The 19349-nt window shown below is 43.8% G+C and overlaps 2 protein-coding genes across 2 annotated transcripts; one reads left to right on the top strand and one right to left on the bottom strand.

Moving 5' to 3' along the window:
* Positions 1-228: 228 nt before the first annotated feature.
* Positions 229-13117, bottom strand: ldhd (lactate dehydrogenase D). The gene is made up of 11 exons (XM_070972312.1): positions 12979-13117; positions 10909-11021; positions 9421-9562; positions 8837-8978; positions 8348-8507; positions 8064-8263; positions 5823-5951; positions 4487-4614; positions 3906-3996; positions 3482-3593; positions 229-1865 (listed from the first exon to the last, which is right to left on the bottom strand). Exons 1-11 carry the CDS (start codon positions 13069-13071, stop codon positions 1685-1687), a joined length of 1491 nt encoding a protein of 496 aa, XP_070828413.1. The 5' UTR covers positions 13072-13117; the 3' UTR covers positions 229-1684.
* A 1271-nt stretch (positions 13118-14388) lies between these two features.
* Positions 14389-19022, top strand: fam169b (family with sequence similarity 169 member B). Its single transcript, XM_070972583.1, has 8 exons — positions 14389-14758; positions 15055-15157; positions 15237-15322; positions 15742-15904; positions 16164-16346; positions 16703-16828; positions 17001-17071; positions 18532-19022. Exons 1-8 carry the CDS (start codon positions 14633-14635, stop codon positions 18859-18861), a joined length of 1188 nt encoding a protein of 395 aa, XP_070828684.1. The 5' UTR covers positions 14389-14632; the 3' UTR covers positions 18862-19022.
* The last annotated feature ends 327 nt before the right edge of the window (positions 19023-19349 follow it).

Genomic DNA, 19349 nt, shown 5'->3' with positions numbered 1-19349 from the left:
TTGGTAACACTCTCTCGTACACCACCCAAATTTTTATCTCCTTACATTGCAAATGAGGACATGACCTTTGTGTCCTCAACAGAAGCAGCAGCCCCTGAGTTCAAACAGCTGACAAAAAATGACCATGTCAGTCTGTCTTCACAGCCTTTTAAACATTCACGCTGTATATGTGACAGTGCTGCCCGAGAGAGGAGGAAGAGAGACAAAAAAACACAGAAAACAGACTTAAAAATTTTAGCAATTACATAAACTATTTATAATCTACACCATCCCGACATTCAGATTTCACTACAACATGTACATAATTCATTATGTCCTGTAATGTAATGTTATTCTAACTAAAAAAAAAAACTCTTTGCACAGTTAAACACAGGTTAAGGAAAGCTGTTCCGTTAATGGCTGAAAGCTGTGATGATATTACAGGCCGACTGAGGCAGAAATGAGCATTTTATTTTCTCCATGGTCTAATTTCACATGATTAAAACGCCCCACAGTCACAGTGTTCCCAGCAAGCGTGGGAGCACTGCTGACACTCTGTGGTGGAGCAGAGTATGACTTCTCCACTGTCGCAGGAGGGCTGAATCAAGCCAATGTCAAGTTGGCATCCCTGTTGCATCCATGTGAGTGAGACCACGATGTGAAAGCAAACAAATAAGTAAAATATACAAACAAATAAACTCAAATAAGTTTATTTGAGTGCCCCCATCAAAAAGAGCCCTTAAATACAGCTTGTCTTTGCAATGATGTCTCACAACCATCCTGTAATATTCTTTATTTTTTAAAGTGTTTCACTGATAGGAGGAGGAAGGAACTCCACATGCTGTCGTGCAGCTAACCTCTGCCGCCAGCTGCTACACTCCTTTAAGGTCTGTGAGAACTGGAGGTACAACCAAAGTGTTTGGCATCCGGTTACATCTTTAACAAATCTGATGTTGTGCAAGTTGTCATGCAGATTGTGTCACATATATGTCACATAGTTATATAACAGTATGTCATGGCTGCGCTGTGGGAATTAAGCAGTTTTATCCATCTGTGATCACTAGAATACTGCAATGTTACATTTATACACCAAGGCAGCAACTATGATTATCTTTTACTTTCCATTAACCCATTAATTGTTTTAAAAAGTCTTCCCATTGCTTTTTTACCTGTCCAAACCCCCAAATATTTAATTTATAATCACATAAAAGGGGAAAAGCAGCAGATAAGCCAAAGACTTACATATTTTCTTAATAATCAACATATTCAGAGGTACAGTGAAGAGATAAAAACAGATTCAGATCCAAAACAGTATTCAACTTTCAGAACACAACTTTTCATTAAAAAGTGCATTATCAGTCATGATTTGGCTACAGTTTGGAACAGGAAAAGCTTCTGCTCTCATTGAAACTCAGGTATATACGTACGATGTTTGCATCAAACAGCTGACAGTGATCAGGCCGGCAATGGGCTGCCTCTACAGTCCACTCAAAACTAAAAAATTAAAATATTGATATTCTATTAGTTTTCACTTCTGAGCGGTCCCTGTGTCTCACCCAGAAGTCCTGTTCTGACAGGAAACACTTCTGAGTGCAATATGCTCTAAAAAAGCTGTTTCACTCACTGATGGTCATGATCATGATCTCATCATGATCCTGATGAGGTTCACTGTGTTGACTGACTTTCCCTCAGACTGAAACACCGTTTATAGCTCTCTCGGCTGCAGAATCTTCTCAGGGTTCATCAGGTTCTTTGGGTCGAGGGCGTCCTTGAGATCCTGCATGACCTGGATAGCCATGCGTCCCATCTCCTCACACAGCAGCACTCTCTTCCCTAAGCCCACTCCGTGCTCCCCTGTACATGTGCCGTCCATGGCCAGGGCTCGCCTGCAGGGAACACAAACCACATGACATTACTGCCAAAAATGTAACTGATATTGCAGTATTGTTTAGAAAACTAAACAAAAATAACTCAAACTGAAGCTACTAATATTCAAAATATCTACAATGATCTGTGACTTGACCGTAACAGTGCTCGCTCATGTGTTTTGGGGCCTGAAGAAAGGGACGGGATTCTTCGGTTTGTGTACCTTTAAATTTGGCCTTTCTCTTGCCGGTTTCTCCAACGCCATCAACCCCAGCTTGAACTACACTCATGCATCATGAACTAAAATCTAAATGCATATATTTTCACATTATTCCTTAATGGAACTATCTCCTTTCTAATATCTGAACAGAACCACTTCAAACCTGTTCGGTCAGACAATTTGAGCTACTGCTGCTGCTGCTGCTGCTACACATATGACACACTCACGCACACACACGCTCAGAAATAGATGTACAGACTGTTACTGTATACCGTTATGCTGGAATGGTACCATAACAGGTCCATAATGGCCCCTCTTGAGGACCTTATGATCCACTGTAAAGTGCAATGTACAGTCGCTCTGGATGGTTAAAAGGTACATTTTTGTACCAATGCAACCTGAACTAAAGGTACAGTCACTGAAGTCAGTTAATGCCTCTGTCCTTTTTTGGAGTAACTCCTAAAAGTCAGCCAGCACACTAACAGAGAGAGCACTACATGATGTACATAAGGGATCACACAGTGCAGTGTCTTTCCATATGATCTACTGTGACATGGTGCATTTTGGTTGGAGGTACATGGACAGCTCTGGCTAAGGGGGTAGAGAGGATTGCTCATTCAACACTGGGTTGGTAGTCTGAGCCCCAACTTCCACTGGGACACATGTCCAAGTGCCCGGGACATGACTGAAAGCACATCATAGACCACAACTGCCAAGTAGCATAGCATCGATTCATCTCACACACAAACAACACAAACCCCCACCTCACTCAAGCAGCTCCAGCCACGTCCACACTGAAGTGTTTTCATCTTAAAATGCAAACGATCTCCATCCACACAAGAGCTTTAGCAGCACTTTAGACTGTCTCACACACACACACACACACACACACACACACACACACACACACACACACACACACACACACACACACACACAGCTTTTTTTACATTTTTTACATGAGTAATCTAACTATTTGCCGTCACTGTAAATCTGCAGTTCGGACCGAACAGCGCCGAGTCAGTGACTCTCTGATTCCAACCTTTCCTTACATGGAAAGCCTTGTCGGAATGGTGGGACGTTTGTGTGTCGGAATAGCGGTATTTCGGGATGGTGATATGTCTAAATGGTGGTATGTCGGAATGACGGAATGTCGGAATGGCAGCATGTAAGGGCATTTAAATCTTATCGGTTAACGGTTATTAATCGTTAAAGGGCGTCGGTTAACGGTCATAAAAAAAATTAAAAATGTGCATCCCTAGTCGAATTCTACGTCAGTGTTAACCACTACCACTGAACCATAAATGTGTCAAGTAAGGATGACCATATTCTTAACTGCAGCCGTTCACAAAGGTTGAGCATTAGTTCATAAAGAGTCAGAGGACAGGAGTGCTGAGAGCTTCAGAGACACTTTACCTGGCCAGTCTCTCAGTGAACAGGTGGACCCTGTGCAGCTCCTCTGGGTCACTGGGGTCCAACACCATCAGACAGTGGAAGTTACCATCGCCCACATGACCCGCGATGGGACCTGAAGGGACAGCAGACAGCATTCACACTCATTCGTCTGGAAAACTTTACTTGATTGCTCTTTTTAATGTCACACAGAGCGCTGTTTAATACCTGTTTCATAGTCATGTGAGGTGTCCTGCAGGGCTGTTTTTATTTTCCGCACTTAGTGTAAACACTCTAATTGTAATAATGATGATGCATTCACTGGATCCCTATAATGCACCTAGAAGTTTAATACTCGCAGTGAATCGCATCAAGCATTATGAACATCATTAACACTGAGCCTGCTTCATAGAGGAGCCATTAACATTGTTCTCTTCGGTGTACTCACCTGTGAGCCTGTTCTCAATCAGGTCCTCCTTTGTCTCCACCACTATTTGAGGCAGTCGAGACAGGGGGACACACACATCTGTAGCGTAGGCCTGTGAGACAAACGCACACACAGAGAAGATAAGGTCATAGTATTGGAATTGCATCAAATGTTTGTCTTTTACAATCACTTGGATTTAAAACTTTAATTAAGTGAGATATAAAACTTCCTCACAATGGTTATGGTGCTGCTGTAGCGCAGAGCTATCATCAAAGCCTTTCAACCACAGCAGTAATTAACCAGCCTGTTGTTCACCGTTACGAGGCGACACATTTAAGCAGTGTACGTCTCTTCAGTGAGCTCTAATGGTAGAGTTTTCCACACAGCAGAGTGATATGGTGATGATAACATGATGCTGTCAGCTTAGCATTGTTTTATCACTATATCGTTATAGTTCTAATGAAATGTATTAGATCCACCTGAGCAGAGGATCCTCTTACTCTGCACCACAGATTGATTGAAGGCAGTAGAGTAACACAGAGGCATTTTCATATAGCTATGAGGTAAAGTGGTTTTCAGGTGTTTCTGGTCACTTTCTTCACCTTGCAGCCAGGTCTGAGAGCTTGTGCAGCGTACCAGGCGTCATGACGCGCTTTCCACAGCCGCTCCCTTGTCTCTGCATCTCGAGCCCACTGAAAATCTGAGCCGCCATTGCTCTGAGTGATGCCCTCTGTAGAAACACACACACACCAAAAGGATTTTTTGTTGTAACATATGATTTTCATTAGCGCTGTCAATCAATTAAAAGATTTAATTGTTATTAATTGCATAGTTAACTTGCAATTAATCGCAAATTAATCGCACATTTTCAGCTGTTCTAAATGTCCCTTGAATTATCATTTTAATACTCTTTATCAACATGGAAAAGTGGATAGGCTTGCTTTGTGCAAATGTTTTTTAATTGAAAGCAGCAATGTGTAGTGTTATATTTCACACTAACATTCTCTCTTTGAGCAGTCATTCACATTTGAATGAATCAAATCTCACACAATTTAACACTGTCAATAAACAGATGACAAAAAAATAAATACTTTGTTACAAAAAAGCCCCTTCAACAACCCTTTCTAAGGGATCAAAACAGGGTGATACAAGATAAAGTGACAAAGTGCACATCATTGTAAACTAGGACTCAGGCTATTGTGCAGTTAAACCATGGCTTAAATTTTCCTTTCTTAAGTTTCCTTTGAACATAACAGCATCCATATGCCTCTGCTGTCGAAAGCCGTCCATTGTCTCCTGGTTTTGACAAGGAGGCGGCGCAGAATTTGCATTCGCTGTGTGTTTGGCCATCAAGTGGTATTTCAGACTGGATGTGCTACGGTGATAATTCAATTCACACCGACAATACACACAGATAACTTTGGTCTTGTCAGTCGACCCATCTGGTAACTTTTTGAAACTAAACTTTCCATTCAGAATCTTGTTCGCATCCATTTCTGCGTTTTGCGCTTGACATCCACACAAACCGGTAGCCTACTCTTTTACAGCTAGCAAGCAGGCAAGACCAAACACATGCGTGCGGCGAGCCTGTTGTTTTGTTTCCGGTTTACAATCGGATCCTAGTTTTTCTTACGTTACTAGCAGTGGCCACAGCTTATAAAAAACTACAAGTTCACTCGGTCACAAAGAGCGTTAATCTCGCGATAAAAAAAATGACACCATTAAAATTGATTTGCGTTAACGCATTAATAACGCGTTATTTTTGACAGCACTAATTTTCATACATGGAGGATTTCCATACAACTTTCATTGGAACAGGTCCATTTTGGAGTACAGTATCCAGTTGTCGTAACACTCCATCCATAATTTTCTAAGCGTGAAGCTTTTGTCCAACAGCACGTGACTCAAGCTGTGAGAAATCGTTGTGCACTCACACACCGGTTGTGTTGACCTGCTCCTCGAGGCTTCGCTCAGAGCCGTGGAACTCCAGGAACAGAGTCGGGGTCACGGGGTAGGACAGACAGCTGAACCTGTTGCACGCATCAATCATCACATCATCCAGAAACTCTGGAAAACACACACACACACACACACACACACACACAGTCAGAACACAGAGAACAGAGAGACAAATGTCCGTCTGTGTGATGCAGATAATGGTAGAAAAATAGGTCATTCTTCTGACTTCTACTTAATGATCAAATACATACTTCCAGCTGCCAAAAAAGTGATATTGATCCTATTTTCACAGCTAATTTTCTGATACATCCCTCCCTCCTGTATTCTATTATCCTCCAACAGCAGGCACCCATTTTCTCTAGGGGATCAATAAAGTTTCATTTCTTCCTTGTTGTGTTTCTTAAACCCAGTTCTCACAAACCTCATTGATCTTTCCTCCATCTCTCAGCGGCTGTTTTATCTTTCATTAAACCTCACAACGTTAGCTTCTGGCTACATGATTACATTAACATGGTACACACACATTTAGATCCCCTCCAGTGTCGGCCTTTATATGTGGGCCAGACTAGCCTGAGCAGCCCAGAGCTATCGCTACAGTTCATTCGGTTTTAATTGCGTCTTCAGTCTCGGCCCCATACTGTGAGGAAAGAGGCAGACTATCAAAGACATGATCTGAAGAGATGTTGTCCTCTTTAAGCGCTGACTTCATTATTAAAATTCTCTTTGTGCATCTCAGATGGAGAAAACTTCGTCCAAGTCAGCAGACGGTGGACTGGGAGTTTTCAGATTCTGAGACTTTCAAGGTAAATTTTAACAACATCATTTCTGACATGCGCCAATCTTAAATGCGCTTAAGGAGGAAGCCGTCAAATCAGATCTCATCAATGACCGATCACTTATTTACAGAGTGTGATAAAAAATTCTGCCCAAGTTTTCAAAGATGACACAGGATGTCAGTCAGAGTAAATTAATTGCACCAGACATCTTGAGCCTTGTTTAGACTGGAGTCAGATGTGGCCAATGAGGAAGTGTTCCTCTTGGCGTGACGACTGATTATTTAAGCCTCATTACTCCTAACCTGAGCAGAACGCTTTAGTCATGCATGACGTGCTGAGCTGTGATCGTATGCATCTCACTGCACTCACCCTGCAGGGGATAACTGACCATGTTACTGTATGGACGTGGGGCTAATCCATGGATGATTTCGCCTCAGTGAAGTTGTGTCATCTCTGCAAGCTCAACATGGATGCTCAAGCAGGTGACATTTTTAAAAGCTACGTCCAGCTCCTTTATATTGTGTCCAACATCTGCAAAATGCAGGCACACAGTTCACTTAACTCCCACAACAGTGGAACACCAGTCCAGTTACTGGTGCTAATAAGCGAGTTTTACAGCTCACAATAATCATCACGCATAAGTAAGACGTCTTCACACTTGTATGAAATCTCTTCTCCTTGATGAGACTGCTAAGAACAGTAGTGTATATACGACATTACTCAGACATATTAGCCAGACATTATTCATTTGAAGCAAATTTTTGGAAAATCAACCCAAAATGCAAATAAAAGGATGTTTTTTTTAATGATATGAATAACGGGAGTTGGGCAGATCGAGATAAACAGACAGTGGGCTAATTCTCCAATCAGGTGCCGTTAAACATTACAGCAGAAGACAGCGTAACGAAATAATGTCGTTAAAGCGCTCCACACCGATCTGATGTGTCCGTCTCTTCACATGAAAATCACATGCTTCATGTGCGTCATTTTTTACTCCATTTTGTAATATTCTCTTTCTATGGATACGGCAACTTTTCCTCCTCAGCTCTGCAGTATAAACCTTTTAATGTGCTATTTGAACTTTGCTTTTGCTTTTGCTTTTGTGTTAATCACGGGACAGTGTCATGAACCAAGCATGATCCAGCGTGGAGTGAAAAAGGTCCACAAGCCTGCAGTCAAGGCACTTAAGTACTTGTAAACACCATGTAGTGTAGATACTGGAACAGACCCACAGTGTTTCTGATCTGATTCGTGATGCTGCTGCTTCACATTCAAAGTTTAACACAGGCAAAGCACTCAAGTCCTTTATTGCGAAGCAGCTGCAAATGGTGCAGTGTCATTTGTCAGCAAGGTTAGCAACCGACAGCTAACACTCGATGAAATATACTGAAATATACTGCAGTGCGGTTATCTACTGTATGGATGGAAGGCACTGTGTCCTCACCAATGCGAGCGATGGGCACTCCTGCTTGTAGGATCTGCACTGTGCTGTCCACAGCAGCCTGGACTGAGGGAAAAGAGCAGACGGCCGACACCATGGCCTCTGGGATGCCGTACAGGCGCAACGTAGTCTTGGTGATGACCCCCAGGGTGCCCTCGGACCCCACAAACAGGTTTGTCAGGTTGTAGCCTGCTGACGTCTTCCTAAAGACAGAAAAGACAGCTCAGAGCATTTAAGCTACAAGAGGGCCTGTTGCATACTTGTGCGTGCACGTGGCTAAAGTGTACCTGGGACGTCGGCCCTTCCCAGCCGTGTGTATGACGGTCCCATCAGCCAGCACCACCTCCAGGTTTAAAACGTTTTCCCTCATAGTTCCATAGCGCACTGCATTGGTACCTGACGCGCTGGTGGCAGCCATGCCGCACAGAGACGCATCGGCGCCAGGATCTGAGAATATAAAGCACATAACCGATGTTTTCTCCATGATTGTTAAAAATGAAAAGAAAAAGACATAAAATGTAAATCTACTATAATCCTGTCACGCCTACATTTGTGTGGTCTTTAAGCAGTGCTTGACCTAAAACTAAAAACTGCTAAAAATATCCCATTCACCACGTACTGTCTTTAGGTTTTTATCGTTTAATCCTCACGTTGCTGAAAATCACTTTGGGGGGTTAAGATTTTTTTTATCCAATATCACCACCTGCTGGACATATGAATAACTTATTAAAATGTATACAACGCTGCTGTGTCCAGTCTTTTCCTGTGTGACTGACCAACAGGAAACCACAGGCCGGTGTCTCGCAGGTAGGCGTTGAGGGCCTTCCGAGTCACACCAGGCTCCACCGTCACGTCAAAGTCCTCCTGGTGGAGATCCAGAACCTGGTCCATCTTCCTCAGGCTGAAGCACACGCCACCCTAAAGGACAGAAGAAAGAAACATGTAAACATACAGTGCATGCACCCACACATACAAAAACAACCGCAAATGTATTCATCTGTATTTTTAAAGCTTATAGCATATGTCATATATCACATTCCCCATTGTAAATTTCTAATTTTCAAAGAAAAGCTCTCCTGTACCCACTGTAGGTCAGTCACTGACGATGTGGAATAAGCAACTGTTTGCGAACAAGTCTGCCATATCAACTTGTTTCCATTGCTCCCAAGTGGCCGTAAAGCTGTTGCAGCAGCAGTTTTACAGGTTGACATTTTGTTTGACTCAGCAAAAGCACGATGATACGGCCGAGCCTCTGATGATTTCAGCTCATCTCACTTTTAAGCCAAACCCACAAGTGCACGTAACACTGTACAATATATTACTATGATTGCTGCTCACACATTCAGGGGCTTCCTCTCACCTTCACTGCGCCGACCCCTCCCTCCAGGCCAGTGCCAGTGCCAAAGGGGATGATGGGAAGGTGGTGGTTGTGGCAGACCTTCGCCAGGGCGCTGACCTCCTCCACACAACGAGGGAACAGCACCACATCTGGAGGACGACATCTGGACAGCAGCAATGCAACGCTCTCACTCACTGTTCTCTATACGTCTCCACTAAACAGCAGCTTTTTTATTACTTCTTTTTAGAAAAAGCCTCTGTTACAGGCAGAGTAGAATGAGATTGTGATTAAATCAGGTCCACCTTAAAAAGCTTACATGGATTATCCCTTTCAGTTCTGCTGATTGGCCAAGCTGTATCTTAAAAGCTGCTCTTATCAGTATTTTAAATAAACAAAGGATGAAATATGTAACGTGACAGAGGTCACAAACAGAGACGAATTATCACCCAACTCTACATGAGCACACTGGAGCCTCTGTCAAGTCACGGCTTTGGTTTTCCAGCCCACATCTCAGTTCTCATTAACCTCATTTTCCAGCTGCAGCAGGCAGCTGCTTTCAGCAAAAAAGCTCTTATATAGCCACTGTACTGTACCTGCTCAGTGTCAACCAGCAGACAAAGATAGCAATTAGCTGATGAACACAGTAGAGCAATGCGAAATATATTGGTGGAGTCTTAAAATGAGCTAAAAAGAGAGTGAATATTAGACTTAAGCTGCCAGTTTAGGATAACACATGACAAAAGTAACATGTTAAAACCGTGAACCAGCACAAAAACGACAGTTACCAACATAATCCAATGTGTTCTGAACTGACACATTACAAACACTATACACGAACACTAATGTTACAAAGCAACATTTGCATTTCGGGATATAAAGCAGCAACTACTTAGACCAGCACGGCATCATGGGTAATATGGGCCATCACTATAGCTCCAACTCAAGAAGCTCTAGAAGGACAAGATTACCCATTTCAAGCTGCACTAACGGTATTAAATGGTATATACTTCCTGACTCCTAAGTGGCCGTGACCCCCCCCCCCCCCCCCCCCAGATTCCCATTGGGCACTTTCACACTAACACATTACTGACTGACTATTGCTTGTCCACGCCAAAACTATACAACGTTGGACACAGTACAAACGTAATGTTTGCACCTTATTTTCCGCTGGTTTTTATCTGCCGGTTTAACATGCTGGCTCCAGATCTCACGAGAGTGTGTGTGAGACAGAGACGGATGTCAAACCGAGTTCATTTTCTCCTGCTTTGTCTGTCTGAAAAATGCCAGTTTAGTGTCAGAGTGTTCAGGAGATATGCAGCTCGTGAAAAATGGCTCCAACATTTACTGCGCTGACTGTGGGGCGAATCAGTCATAATCTGTGCTGACGGTGTAGACAGCAGCAGAGATTAAAATGAGAGTTTTTGCACTGCATGAGACGCATTGTTTTGAAAACAGCGTGACTATGCAGTGTGATGAGTGTGTGTGTGTGACAGGATGAGAGACACTGACCTGTGTACAGACTCATCTCTGCCGTGTTGCTCTCTGACAGCTTCGCCCAATGAGACGCCATCCTCACCACAAATAGACCTGAACGCAGAGAGGACACTGTCCAGAGCAGCACTCTGTGTACACACACACACACACACACACACACACACACACACACACAATGAAGGAGAGTGAGTCATCACAGGGGAGTGGGAGGAAAAGGTACACTTGGATTGAAGAGAGCACTTAAAAGCGTCCTTGGTTTGTCATGTTTTCTCTCTCATGTACAGACATCAGTGTGTCAGACTCAGTTTAATATTTCCCTGCTCATCAACAAACACACTCACAATTATTTCAAAGACTTTCCAAATTAAACACCTTGAGAACAGCTCGCTTAAACATACACAACAGTGCTGTCAGACTACTGACTTTGGTATGAATATGAAAATCAATATCTCAGTATTTGCTATTACTAAAACCATAAAGAAACAAGACAACGTCTAAAGTCATACTAGCAGCTAAATGGACAGCATTTATACAGCACTTTTGTGGTCTAAAGACCATTTGAGGCACTTTATGCCACAGTCATAGCCATCAGGGCCAGTTTGGGTTGAGTATTTTGAGCTAAAATGCTAACATGAGAATGCTAACACGTTCACAGCGACAATGCCAACATGCTGACGTTCAGCAGGTATAATGTTCACCAGGTTTAGTTTAGCATGTTAGCGTGCAAAATTTTGCTAATTGGTACAAAACACAAAGCTGTCCAGCTGAAGCTGATTAGCTGAAGTGATGACCCAATTATTCATTAGTGTTCATCAGCATAGTGCTAGTCCTACTAAAGAGTAACACTGCATAATTAATATTTGACTAATCATTTTACCCTTTAAAACTGCAGTAAGATGAATATGTTGTTGATTATCTGTCAGAAAACTATGGGAAAAACAATATCATGCTGGTACTTGCTAAAAATTCTGACAGTGAACAAGTCTGCAGCCAACAAATCAGAGACTCAGGACTGGTGGTTCAACTCTCGCCTGTCAGCTCAGGGGGCAAAATGACAGATCCTACAAGGCAAAGGGATGCCTCTGATTGGTCAGTACTCATTTCCTGCATTGGTTGGGCTGGTTGGGTTTAGGCATGAGCAGTGATGATTGGTTAAATTAAGAGTTAAGGGTAAGAATATCAGGGTAAGCCAAGTAGGGCCATCCAATCACCATAGCACTAAACTGGCTCAATGGGCCAGCCATGGATAGTTGTAATTCGCTCTCTCTCTCTGTCTCATCTTCTCTTTTCAGTGAAAAGCAGACTCCTGGAACTCTTTCCAGAGCACCTCCTCCTGCACGTCCTGATGTCTGCTCAGGAAAAAGACTAGCTGGGCAGTAAATGTACTTCAGTATGACTCCGGGGAGGCCTGTGTGAATATGAGGACTGTCTGAGCTTTGCTTCAGTCCCGTCTTACAGAATTTTTTGCTCTCCTCTCCCCTCCGCCTTTTCCTTTGTGGCATCCAGAACTCTGTCCCTGCAAAGCCTTTGAAAGACCTTTTCTGTGGGTTCTCAGACCTTCATATCTGCCAAGGTTTAGTCTGTCTCCTTTTGTTCTGGCTGTTGCTGCTCCTGCTTCTCCATCATGCTTTCGACTACTGTCTCAATAAAATCTTGATGCAGAGGTGTAGCCAAGGTTTGACAGGTGGAGGAGGGTGAAGGACTGTTCACAGGCATGATAACTGGCACACTGGTTGTCTCACTCCCCTCTGTCACAGGTGCTAATAACTTGCTGGGGTGCTTTTCATACAGTGCAGTATGTGGTGTTGTTAGGGTGGAGCATGCTGCTGGAGTCTCCACTAGAGGACTGAACACGTCCCTCTGTGTTCGTTCAGCAGGTTGTCAATAATAGCTGTTAAAGGGTTGTTGTTTTGTTATTGTCTTAACTAACACAATCTGCAGTTACAGGGAGAAACGAGAGTGAGACACCAAACCTTTGACCAGGTGCTGCTGCGTTCGGAGCTTACGTTTTGCTCAACACGTGACCTCTCGTAACGCAGCATTGAAATGAAAAATAAAGCGGAACTATCTTAAACAAACACTTACTCTGGAGGCGTTTCCTGATTGAATCTTGCGACACTGCAGGAGGCAGCGCCGGTGAGACAGCAGCTGTCCGCTCCGTGTCACGCCAAGCAGCATTGTTTACAATTCGTCGAACTACTGCACCGAGTGCTAAACATGATCCAAAGAAATGAGTACGACTTCCGGTAAATTGTTTTCAGAATAAAACAAAATAGCTAAAAAAAAAAAAAAAAAAAAAAAAGCACGCATAATTACATTTATTTTAAAATTACACTTTGGAGCCAAGCTAAATGTTTTATTGCACTGTTTCATGTTATTTGTTGAGATGGTTAATTTAATTGATGCAGCCAGATTGTGAAAACATGGTACATGCATTTATTTCGAACATGTGAGCTTGTACTGCTGTTACTGTGTCAGGAAGTACTGGGTCTTTTCACACTGACTGAGGCGTGTACTGCTCATTTACAGTTCTGTAGGTAAAGTTCTGACTGAAGCATGAGAAATATCGCACCAATTCTCAGATCAGTGCTTTGGCTCAAAGTTTAGTGGTCAGATTGGCTTTTAGGACTTGCTTGACTTTTACACTACGTTCACCTTAAATCTGAGTTAAAGATATGTATGTACACTCCATCCATCCATTATCTATACCGCCTATCCCTTTCGGGGTTGCGGGGGGCTGGAGCCTATCCCAGCTACAATGGACGAGAGGCGGGGTACACCCTGAACCGGTCGCCAGCCGATTGCAGGGCCTATGTATGTACACTACAAGTATGAATTAAAAGTCCCCAAGTCCCAATCACGCACACTGACTGAAAGTGGTTGAGAGAGCTGAGATCCCATGGGACTTTGAACTGACTGTCATAATTTGATTTACATATCGCTATACTCCGAAGTTGAATTTTTTTTTTTTTTTTGGCAAAGCACCACTTTTATTATGAAATACGTATCACGTGTTTCCGGCCGTGTCGTAGGGAATGTGAGCGGGCTTGACGCAGTTTGAAGAAGGTCGAACTGGAGCAGTGCCCCTCACCTGTCAGAGGGTGGAGCTGCGCGTCAAAGAAAAAGTTGTCAAGGTGGGTTCAAAGGGAAATTTACGGAAGTTTCAGGTGGAGCTGAAAGCTTCTCCTCTAACCGTCTGTGATTCCTTTAAGTCGTGAGGGAAGTGAAGTCCTCGTGACGCTGTGCGAGAAGTCTTCGTTAGTGTTTCGCTAACGTCGCGTTTGTTAACACTCTGAGTTAGCAGCTCACAGCTGTAGCAGCATCCTCATCAGCCACACAGAACTTTTTCCAGTAACAACGTTCAACACATTTCCTGAATCACCCATAGTAAGTTTAATGTCAACGTCCACGCGAGCATTTTTAGACGTAACGTACACCGTGTGACCTTTAAGTCAGTTCATGTTAGCTGGGCAACATTACTGAGCTAACATCAGAGATCAATCATCTACTTTGTGTGTTCGCGCATGAAAGGCGGCTTTAAACAACCAGGAGTTTGAACGCAGTCTGGCGGACGGACATTTGCTCTTACTCAAACTGGACGTTGTACCGGCAGTGAGGGATGATCGTTTGTCTTTTCACTGCTGGTGTCATTACATCCTTAAAGTCAAGGGACGTGTTCGTTGCTGGTGTTTCTAAACGCTGTAAACGTGTAATGTGAAACAGCTGTTTCTGAGAGGCCATGTACCCTGTAGACCTTCCAGCTGTGGATGACACAGACCTGACATCAGCATCTGAGCAGTACCTCTCCTCTCTGGAGTCCAGATCTCCTGCTAATAAAGTGTTTCAGTCATCACAGACGTCAGAGGTACCGTAACACCTGGAAAGTCTCTGCTTGTCCTCCTCATTGTGCTTTATCTCCACGACAATCACCTCTTTATTACCTCATAATTGAATTAATGTTAACAAATGGGAGCGTGGTGGAGGCAAGTTTGCAAATATCTGTACAAAATTCTTCACGCTGGTTTTGTTGGAGGTTAATCTTTTTATGGCCGTGTTGTTGAGAAAGACGAGTATGTTTTGGAGAAGAGTTGCAGTGTTTGTTGTTGTCTCAGGTCAGGGACTGTAGATGAAATGTGTGAAGACGTCTTCCTGTCTGTTCAGGTACTGATAACAGAAAACAACATAAGGCGGCTGCAGCTGTTTGAAGATGACAAACCTGACTGCATGCTGCTGGCGCTTCACCCTCATGATGATCCGACGCAAGGTCTGGACCTGAATACACTGCTGCCCTTATCAGACACGCACGGATGGTGAAGACCAATGCTTTCTGCTCTGCCTTTCAGTGGTGGCTGTATACCTGCACGAGCGGTGGTGGTGTGTGGATGACGTCCTGCGAACGTCCAGCGAATCCAGAAGTGGCTTGATGTGGGTAAGTGTGCTTGTATGTCGGCGTCACCGCAACGCAGAGATTAACAGGTCAGGTTTCCCTACACAGGTCTGAACAGTGTGGACAGAAGTACAGTGATCTGTCTGTCTCATTGTAAATCATTTCTGTCAGGGCTGGAAGTTAACAGGTACTATAAGGATGTGAGAAAGGATTCACATATTAATCATCACTGAAGAAGAAAAGGGATGGAAAGGACAGAAGCTTAATGAATGTGGGCATTGCCACAGCGACCATGGCCATGTGCTAATCCGCACTCTTGCTTAATACTGATTAATTTATGACGACTAAATGATTGAAAAATAAATCAAGCTCCTAAAAGCACAGTTCAGTTCATTTTATCCAGTCACTGTGCTGTTTTCACCTGCGCAGACGAGCGTCCTGAGTCAGCGTATTTTCTCCAGGTGCAGTCGATCATGGAGAGGGTGCTTGTGTTCCTGCTCAGTCGGGTAGTGGAGAGGTCCTCAGAGGAGGAGGTGTTGTTCTCCCTGCACCCCCGCACAGAGAGCTGCAAGCTGCTGTGGAGAGACAGCCAGGTGATCGGCTTCTACACCGTCAAACACAAAGGTACGAAGATGAGAATGAGAGGGGGTGGATGCTCATTTCTTGCAAATCCATAGCAAATCAGTGAATCTGGTTCCACGGTCTTGTGCTTCATTGTAGAACAAACAGATTATAAATATTAGCAAAAACAGGGTTTGTGTTCATGACCTCTCTCAGGATCCTCTCTAAGAAGCGGGAAGCTGTATTCTGCAGTGGACTGGGTTTCTGACTGTGATGGATTGCAATCTTTAAACCAGTAAGTCGTCTTCTGCTTGTCTTCCAGGCAGCCTGTGTGACAGCTGGAGCAGTCACGGCTACCTGCTCCCCGTCCTGGACACAGTGCTGGTGAGGAAGAGCTGGAGGAGGAGAGGCTTTGGCCTTCAGATGCTGGAGGATTTCTGCTCCTCGTTCTCCTCTGAAAACTTTCTGGGAGTCAGCTCTCCATTATCACCAAGCATGGTGGCAGGTCAGCTAAGGTTCTCCTTTATCTTCCCTTAACCCCCCACCCACACACACACCCACACACAAACACAAGGCCCATTTATTTGTTTATTTACATTCTCATCCACGTCCTTCCTTTTTCAATTTTTTCTTATCTGGAGGAGAATTTTGTCAGATAATTTGCCGTATTTGGCAGAAGAATGCACATTTCCAGTCACTGGCTGTCGTATGGGAATAACTAACAGAATGAGCTGCAAATGTTCATACCTGCACGCACTCAGTGATGATGTATTTATGCATCACAGCAGATTGAACACCTAAAATCCAGCAGTTTGTCCCACTGTTGCATTTTAATCTCAATTCCCAAACTTGTGTATTCAGTGTGCAGGAGGTTCCTGCAGCAGCACGAGGAACATCGGGAGCGTCTGTACGAGGTGGAGGCTCCAGGGGGCTGGACTCAACGAAGAAACATCTGGCTCAGCATCCAGCTGGGCCGCTACTCCTTCAGTACAGATCATGTGTTTAGCTTTTATGTGTTTTAGATATGTGATAAAAATTCACAGATCATTTCACACATGCTGCAAAGCTAAAAAGTTTCCCAGAAATTCAGTTGTTTTTTGAGCTGACCTCCATTTAAGTGTCTCTTTTACGTAGCCTCATTTGACTCCTGTCTTTCTAGATATTGATGAGGAGAGTAATCCAACATCAGGAGGAACACAGAGGAACGAAGGAGGTGACTCTTCTCAGAAGGTGAGAATCTCAATTTTCCTCTGCTGACGTTGAAAGAATCCCTCCAAAGCACCGATTACATCACCTGAATGAAGTCAAGGTGTTTCAGTTGATTGTAGAATAAACACGCCTGGATGGTCAGACCTCTGGTTAGTCAGTAATGTGGCAAAACATACACCAAGAAGACTTCAGAACATTGCAAGCAAGTCCATGATATTGATTGCAAAGCACCAGCCGGGGGTGGATATAAAAAAACGTCCAAGTCATTGAATGTCACTTTGAGTACAGTGAAATCGATTGAAGTCTGTGCGATGTGACGATATATAATCATGCGACGATAGAAAAACATCTGTTGTTTGCATCACGCTTTGCATTGTGCAACCCAAACAAACACGGAGGAGAGTGAACGTGACACAGAGCAGAGTAATTCTGACCAGACGAAGGACAAAAAGAGGAGCTCGTACATAAAATAGGAGGCTACAGCCCTGAATCGATTGTCAAGAAACAGAAAAGCTGTGACACGGTTGTCAGTCTGCCTCGAGCAGGCCATCCACAGGAAGTGAGTCAGATATATGCCAGTGAGGGAGGCCACCAACAGACCAATGACTGCTCTGTAGGAGTGACAGGCGTAGGTGACTGAGACGAGAGAAACTATGCATGCAACAGCTGATGTCTGGGTGCTTCACCAGTCACAGCTCTACAGGAGAATGGCAAGAAGAAAGACACTGTTTCAAAGAGTTTGCCAGAAGGCACATGGGAGACTCTGAAGACAGTTGGATGAAGGCGTTATGGCGCCATCAAATAAAACGTTTAGCATCAGCCAAACACAACAAATCCCCACAGTGAGGCACAGTGGTGGCAGCATCACACTGTGGGGAGGCTTCTTTCCAGCACATCCTGGAAGGCTAGAGGAACAAAGGAGTGCAGCAAGATTCAGGGAAATCCTGGCAGAAAACCTGGAACAGTCAGCAGCATCTGTGACATGAGGGAATATTTGTTTTCCAACAAGACAGTGACCCCAAACACAAAGCCGAAGCTGTGCAGGAACGGCTAAAGAGCAACAATGTGAACTGGCCGAGTCAGGTCGCAAACCGATTGAGAATTCGTGCCTGGGTTTGAAAAGGGGTCGTTCACTCATGATATCCTCACAGCCTTACTGCGCTGGAGCAGCTTTACAAAGTAGAATTCCAGTGTCCAGAGTGATGGAGACCTGTCCATGGACACTCGAGGCTGTAACTGCTGCAAAAGGTTCATCTAAAGTGCCGACTTGAAAGGGGTGATGTCAGTATGAGCTAAATCTGACCTAAGTGTAGTTGAAACATCATTGGTAGAATAAAATCGTTTGAGCGTAGTGTGAATAGTGACCAAAACATCTTTAACCACAGCTGTTCTGTTGTAAACATCCGTTGACATTAATGCTCAGTTTTTATTGAACCTGTTAATACTCTTCGCTACTTTTTTTTTGTTTTGTTTTGTTTCAGATCCAGCCTTACAATTGTGGACTGGACCCGGCCTCGTGCAGCACCTGCGATGTGAGCATTCCACTGTTAATAGGCTCTTCTAAAGAACAAATTAAACCTTGTGATCCAAGCCAAGGAGGAAGCTCCCCAAGCACCAAGATCTCTGGAACAGGATGTAGCTCTGCAGCCCACACCAGTGATCTGGACTCCGGACCTCCCACCAGACCACCACAGTCCCCAAACACAAAACAAGCTCTGATAGGCAAAACCTCTCTGTCTGCGGAGCCTTGCAAAGAGAAGCCAGACGCAGAGGAAACGCAGAGGAGTGCCAAACGAGTCAGAAGGACATGAGTTTAATCACTGATGTAGACACAGGCTTCGTGTGCGCTACACCAGTCCTCAGGAGGAACTGTTCATACAGATGAAGTGGAGGCGGTATCCACATCAACTTGGATACTGTATTTATGTTATGAAGTGTACAGACATTTTTTGAGAGGGATATATGAATAAATTAATTCTACACGACAACATAAGAAGTATCACTTAATTATTCTGTCTGGCCTCTTCTCAGGACTGGTGGCTTCATCTACATCTCCATCATTCTCAATGACTTCCAATCATTCCCGCCGTTGTTAAGGTTTGCATTGTGAATCACTTGGTCCTTGGTTTTCAATGTCATTGAGCATCTTACAAGAATCGTTTGATATTTTGGAAAACATGTTTATTCTGTTTTAATTAATAACACTCTTTGTATGGTAAATATGAATCAGCTGCCCGCTAACTTAGCTTAGCATAGAGAGGAGATCAAGGGAAACAGCTAGCATGGCCCCTGATGAAAA

Source organism: Chaetodon trifascialis, chromosome 10, assembly GCF_039877785.1.
Source record: "Chaetodon trifascialis isolate fChaTrf1 chromosome 10, fChaTrf1.hap1, whole genome shotgun sequence".
In the NCBI taxonomy this organism is placed as follows: Eukaryota; Metazoa; Chordata; class Actinopteri; order Chaetodontiformes; family Chaetodontidae; genus Chaetodon; species Chaetodon trifascialis.
This window is presented reverse-complemented; position numbering and strand designations above follow the sequence as displayed.

Bases quoted from the DNA above. Each gene is read 5' to 3' on its own strand.
- ldhd (XM_070972312.1), bottom strand. From the start codon at position 13,071: ATGCTGCTTGGCGTGACACGGAGCGGACAGCTGCTGTCTCACCGGCGC. The intron at 11,022-12,978 runs GTAAGTGTTTGT...GTGTGTACACAG, and splicing joins AATCAGGAAACGCCTCCAGA to AGTGCTGCTCTGGACAGTGT. The intron at 5,952-8,063 runs GTGAGGACACAG...TGTGTTTTCCAG, and splicing joins AGTGCCCATCGCTCGCATTG to AGTTTCTGGATGATGTGATG.
- fam169b (XM_070972583.1), top strand. From the start codon at position 14,633: ATGTACCCTGTAGACCTTCCAGCTGTGGATGACACAGACCTGACATCA. The intron at 14,759-15,054 runs GTACCGTAACAC...CTGTCTGTTCAG, and splicing joins AGTCATCACAGACGTCAGAG to GTACTGATAACAGAAAACAA. The intron at 16,347-16,702 runs GTCAGCTAAGGT...TTGTGTATTCAG, and splicing joins ATCACCAAGCATGGTGGCAG to TGTGCAGGAGGTTCCTGCAG.